General features: G+C 37.6%; 1 protein-coding gene across 1 annotated transcript in view; it reads left to right on the top strand.

The window, feature by feature from the left end:
• Nucleotides 1–1,869: 1,869 nt before the first annotated feature.
• Nucleotides 1,870–6,537, top strand: part of DNAJB4 (DnaJ (Hsp40) homolog, subfamily B, member 4) — a 5,788-nt gene continuing 1,120 nt past the window's right edge. Inside the window, exons 1-2 of the mRNA XM_010139227.1 lie at nucleotides 1,870–2,240; nucleotides 5,123–5,697. Of these exons, the coding sequence (XP_010137529.1) occupies nucleotides 2,030–2,240; nucleotides 5,123–5,697 (786 nt within the window). The 5' untranslated portion in view covers nucleotides 1,870–2,029. The remainder of the gene's footprint in view (nucleotides 2,241–5,122; nucleotides 5,698–6,537) is intronic.

Here is a 6,537-nt window from a genome sequence, read left to right as displayed (position 1 = left end):
AAGCTATTGTACCTTCTGCTTTCAGAAGTCCGTAGCGGAGAAGATGCTGAATTGAGGATATGGGTCTGCAAGAATTTATCTGATATACAAATCTTTAATTAACAAAACCAGCATTTTAAAAGAAAGGTGAAAAGGAAAAGGTGATTAGTAAAAGACTAGTTGTATTCCACGTGGAGGTCAGTAACAACTTCCTCCTTCAGCTTGTAATGATAATTGATTCTGTAACCTTGAGGCTCCCAGTGTTCCAAAATGCAAGTAAACCCTGAGAGATTTGGTGGCAAAGGGAGCTGATTCCTTCTTTCAGTGCCCTTTGGCCTTGGTTATGTTTGAAATAATAACTACAGGTGTGCAAAGGTTCTTGTTTTCTCAAATATTGTGATGAAATCTCATCTTTATTCTGTCTTCATCTTTCCCACCCCTATTACAAGGGAAATGTGAGAAGAAAATAGTTACGCAAATCCTGGATGCATTGAGGCAATCCAGTCAATTCTATTGCAGAAATCAGAAAATGATAAAAGTGATGTGAGGAATAGAGAGATGACACGTTTAAAAAAAAAAAGGGTCACAAATCTTTTTCTAGTGCACTCTAGTTAAGGATAATTTTTTCTGTCTCTTCTGTTCAGCCCCCTTTTAAGTTAGAGCAAGTTCTGGAACACAACTTCAAATACGATGCTCCCTGAATCAGGTTCGTGTTCTCCACTTGAGTTTGAGGGTCCCTTGGCTGCTATATGCTGTGGTTCTTAAGCTTTTTTTATCATTAGAAGGAAGTCAATTGAGCTCAATTGTCTTCATACAAATAGCTTCATAATTGAATCTAGAAATATAGATAACTTGTAGATATGACCAAAACTGGTGTATTTTAATACTTTGTTCCAGGGAGGAGTTATTTTTCAAACTGTGCTAATCAGTCTTGAAGTTTATTTCCATATGGACAAATAGGGAAAATTTCTTGACCTATAGCTCTTAACTAAGATCCGAAAGAAGCTTTGCCGTCCAGAACATCATACCGTTCCCTCTGCAGAGCATGAGAAATACTTCAATAGTAAGATTAGCACTGTGTATTGTAAAACAAATGTGTAGGAACCAGATATTTTTCTGTTATTAACATCTCATCAGATGGAGCTATTTGCTTTTGCCATACTTGTGTAATAGTCCTGATATTGTCTCTTGTGTAGAAGACCAGGGTGGAGAGTAAGAGCTTTGGTCTGGTTTGAGTGCCTTGAGTTGTGGTAAACTGAGTGGTATTTTTTTTGCTCGGATTTGATTTCTTACTGCTTAAAGAACACAGCTGCAGTCAGCTGTGGTTGAGGGTGGCTTAATTTTGTTTTTAAACAAATGAAGTTACGCTTTCTGAAGTCTTGTAGTTAACTTGGGTGTAAAATACTTAGTAGTCTTTGCTGGAAAGGGTACAAATCTGTGTTTATATATTTGGAAAACAGTTATATGTAGAGCTGTCTCTATAGAAACTGTGAAGTAAAATGCTATAATTAGTTTATATGGGCTACTCAATTTCTGTTGCAGCAGTTATGTCTTTAGAGCTGACTGGATTCAGCCGTGGTGGTGAAAAGCACTGTATCATACTGTTAAACCTTTAATCTTTCTAGTTGCTTGAGAAGGGAGGAAATAGAAGTTCAGCATTTTCCCTGTGTTTGTGGACGCATGCGTGTGTGTGAGAGTGAAAGCTGTGCAGACTGTTCAGCTGGGGCAGTCAGGGAAGTGACGTCCTGTATTATTTGTCGTTCTAGAAAGAGCGGAGACACGTACTGTAGATGGGAGGGCCCTAAAGAGGGCTGTGTCTTGTCCAGTGTGTATAATTATTTATAAATGAGCAACGGGGGAAGGAATGAAGTACCGGGAAGCTGTCTAGTATTTCTCTGATGTATCGGAGAGTTTGTGATTTGTAAGAGTTCTTTTTTTTGAATTCTGAATTTGATTTTTATTTTTCCTTCTCTAGCATCTCTACGTTGCTGGGACACTGGTCACTGCTCTCTTTATAGCAAGGAATATCTGAATTTCTCCAACGCTCAGGATGGGAAAAGATTATTATTCTATCCTGGGAATTGAAAAAGGGGCTTCTGAAGAAGATATCAAAAAGGCTTACAGAAAACAAGCACTTAAGTGGCATCCAGATAAGAACAAATCTCCCCATGCAGAGGAAAAATTTAAAGAGGTTGCAGAAGCTTACGAAGTACTGAGTGATCCCAAAAAGAGAGACATTTATGATCAGTTTGGGGAAGAAGGTATGTCTGTCTCTGTTATACTCTGATCGGTCACTTTGATTATGTTGAATGAAGCAAATTAAACATAGATAATGAAAACACGATAGGTGTTGATTTTTAGGCAATGTATTCATAATGGTTGGAAGTTTGACACATCAGCGTTTTTAATGTAAAATGTATTGCAAAGTTTTAATGCTGTTCTAGTTTCAACGTCTTATTTTAATGTGTCTTTGTTATGTTTTTTAAATTCCAAATACTTGACAGGCAAAAAGTTACTGAACTGAAAAAAAAAAAAAGGACCCATAAGTAGTTTTCTGGGATCTCTAACTTCTGTCTCCCTTTGCCACAGCAATTTTTGAGATGCAGTTGAAAAGAGGTGTATTCTTTTACTACATTTTTGCTAACCGACAGTCTGCTTGATCAAGGCAGGGCAGTCCTTCTGAGCAGAAGCCCAGGTGTCCAGTCTGTAGCTGTCCTTGGCTTCTTGCCTAGAGAGGAAAGAATTTGGCTGATGTCATGAAATACCAGAACAATTTTTTAGATGTAATTGTAAACAGTGATAACACGCCAAGAGAACGGAGGCCTCAGAAATGCCATATTTATCCTAAAATGGTTATCTGGAGAGGATTTTTTTCTCCCAACGTGACTTTCAGTCTTATGATTGAGCAACAAAGGAATCAGAGGAAGTCATTAACATCCCTCCCCTTGAATGTATGGTGTCAGAAATTCACGTGAAAGAATTATGTCCGTTGTGACAAGTAGGTCCACTCACTCATTGCCATTTACTCAGGGCCTGATATAGAGAAGGACACTTACATGGCAGTACTCTGGGGAAAGTTGTGGGTTCTTAAAATGCATAATAAAATTTTGTCCTCTGTCATCCACAGGACTTAATGTAGTTGTTAACATACATAAATTCATGTAGAAGACTTTCAGCTTCACAGAGAATGCAGTTTTTTGGTGTTTTGTTTCCTTGCATGTGTGCAAAGCTTTAGTGTTGTTACTGCAATGTTATAGGAAAAGGGTGTTTATGTAGATACCGGGGGCCTTTGCTGCCTCTTGGGTCTTTTGTATTCTTACATTTCTTCCTTCTCACTCCGAGCCTTCTTTTTGTATGTCATTATAGAACAATTTACTCTGTGGATTCATTTGCATTTTAGATTCCTGTGCAGCACCTCATCCTAACTACTTTTTCAGAATGCCATTTTAGTTGCTTTTACCAAAGAGCTTGAAGTAAAGCATATAAAGCAATTCATCCTTTGGGTCTCCTAGTATTGCATACTTGAAGATAGAGGTTTAAAACATACTCCAAATAAATAGAAAACTATAACATTAAAGGAAAGTATGAATTTTTAGAAGGGTGAATCTGGAAATACCTCCTCATGCCTCAGTTGCACTCTAAGCTGCTCTCTAAGCTCTGCAGTTGCACCTGAAAGTGTAACTAGTTGTGAGGGAAAGGCAGAGGGTGAGGTGGGAGGATGGAGGAAACCTCAGTGGTTTTACATCCAGGAAGTTGATATATCTTCAGTAACTTTTGGCTGGCTTTTCCAGGAGGTATCTACTATCACAGATTGAATCCACTAATCTGCTTGTTTGACATTAACTGTACTGTGACAAGAGGACGTGCTACATGTTGCTGAGTACTTTTAATATGGTCTGGTGTCGAGATGTGGAAAACGTTCTAATGTCTTGGTTACTGTTGATAGCCAGTATTGAGCATATGCATAGAAGGCCTAAAACACTAAGCCAAAAAAACCCCAACACCCAAAACCTTTCAAATTTAAGGAAATGCATGTTTCATTACTGTAAACCTTGGCATTTTTTTGGCTATGGAAGTAAGATAGCAGCTGTATTACTGAGCTGCTGTGAGATTGAAAAAAATAGAATAAAATTACCGAACATTGTAAGTTTAGAAATAGAAGTGTTTTAAGAAGGCTTTTAGTTTTGCATTGTAAAGGTTTGAGAATGTATCCTGAAATGATCAGTGCAGGAGAGCAGTAACTATTATGAGGAAATATTTTGAGATCACCTATTGGGAAAGAAACATTCCAGAAAATTGTGTTTGGAATGAGAGAGCAGAAAGTACAAAGGACTGTCCAGTAAGAATTGTAAGGGAAAATTTAGCAGAAAGAAATGTCAGTCTCTCCTTGTGGAATAAAGAGAAAGGACAACACTATTGGACAACATTCTGCTTTTTTTGCACAGAGACAGTGACAGTATATGCAGTATTTTTCTACTCAGATGGGCCTTAGGAACTTCCAAGCTATTTATTTTGTTCGTGTCTGCATTGAAAAGAGTTCCCAGGTTTCTTACCTAATTTATGTCATAGGAACACAAGCTGTGATATGTTGGGATTCTAAATTCAACATAAGGTAGCTGCTTGTCTATTGACGTGTTACCTTTCACTGAAGGTAAACTGAATTGCTGGAAAACAGAGGTAAAGTTAATTAACACCAAGTTAAAGCTGAGCTATGGACGCTATGGAAAATGTTGCAATATGTTGCATATATTGCATAATTTTCCCCAGAAGTGATCTTGAAGAGGGATGCAACTCCCAACAGACTTTGCAGAACAAGAAAAGGTCAAGTCAAGCAGACATATCTTCTCTTTTAAGTTGCTAATTTGAATAACTGGCTCTATCACATGAAATAAAATTGACAGTGTCAGAATACTCGGTCTTCTGAAGTAGAAGTCATTTTAGAGCTTCAAAAACTTTGTTGCTGTCCAAGCTATTGAATTACTAGTTGATACAGCACAGTCTGATGGTGAGTCCTCATTGAAAAGGAGGCCTTTCACTCCACTACAAAGATGACTCATTGGTTCTGGTATCATTACACTTCACAGTAGAAAAGCTTATCCTGATGTTTGATTTGTTTTTAACTTTGCTTATTTGTCTTATTTAGGTCTGAAAGGAGGAGCTGGAGGACCTGATGGACAGGGTGGTACCTTCCGGTACTCCTTCCATGGCGACCCACATGCTACATTTGCAGCTTTCTTTGGTGGCACAAATCCTTTTGAGATCTTCTTTGGAAGGAGGATGCCTGGAGGCAGAGACACTGAAGACATGGAGGTGGATGGTGATCCCTTTGGATCCTTCACCAGTTTCAGTATGAATGGTTTTCCAAGGGAAAGGAATACAGTTGGTAGCCAATTACGTCGTAAACAAGATCCTCCTGTAATCCATGAACTCAAAGTGTCATTGGAAGAGATCTATCATGGCTGCACAAAAAGGATGAGGATTTCACGTAAAAGACTTAACCCAGATGGTAGAAGTGTCCGAACAGAGGACAAAATTCTTACTATTGAGATAAAAAGAGGATGGAAAGAAGGCACCAAAATCACTTTTCCAAAAGAAGGCGATGAAACACCCAACACGATTCCAGCTGATATTGTTTTCATCATTAAAGATAAACCTCACTCTCACTTCAAGAGAGATGGATCAAATATTATCTATCCTGTTAAGATCAGCTTAAGGGAGGTAAGTTTCTCTTTTGCTAGAACTCTAAATGTCTAAACTTGTTACAATATGGTAGAATGGTTACACTGCACAAGCTGTATGGCAGCAGTAATGTTTTGTGGGGTTTTTTTTAAATAGAATTTCACTCTTGTAAAGTCAATGTGTGGCTGCAGAGCACAGTTATTTATAGTGGAAGCAACAGCTGTTTTGATAAAAATGGAGTATTATTTCAAGCTGTTTGTTATAGAGGTGGAAGACTAAGAGTAAAGATTGATATATCTTAAATCTTCATACTTAAACTTTCTAGCTAAATATTTATCAGGCTGAAGTAACAAACATAAATACAATTAACAAATACATCCAATATAGTATGCTCCTTACCGCTGTGATGCGATTGCTGCTTCTGCAGGACAAGTAAAGATGCCTTCAGTATTTTCACTGCCAAAAAATTCTTGAGTCTACCTTTTCATGTTGTAAGTTATTTCAGTGTGATTTCAAAGTACATAGGGATTGATTTCATGAGGATAAATTATTGTGAACAGGTGTTACAGGAGCTATATATAACAAAAATAGTATAGCTTTTTAAAATTTGGTTCCAAGTCAAAACACATTGTCTTTCAAAAGGAAAATTCAGAAAGACTGATCAAAATTCTTGAGTATGAAGCCTTGACATGGTTGTAGTTTAAAAAGATAATGTAGCTGAGGGTGTGGTATTTTTCTTTTTAATTAGCATTAAGTGGAGAAATAAACTCTTGCCTGCATTATAAGCTCTTTCTGTACGTTATAATCTCCCTTCTTAAAGGATTTTTAACTAAAAGTACATCTGAAGTGAGGTGAAGCCCCTGAAAAAGGATGAGGGAA

Source organism: Buceros rhinoceros, unplaced genomic scaffold (genome assembly GCF_000710305.1).
Source record: "Buceros rhinoceros silvestris isolate BGI_N320 unplaced genomic scaffold, ASM71030v1 scaffold3547, whole genome shotgun sequence".
NCBI lineage: Eukaryota > Metazoa > Chordata > Aves > Bucerotiformes > Bucerotidae > Buceros > Buceros rhinoceros.
Note: the sequence above shows the minus strand (reverse complement) of the source record. Positions and strands in the feature narration are given on the sequence as shown.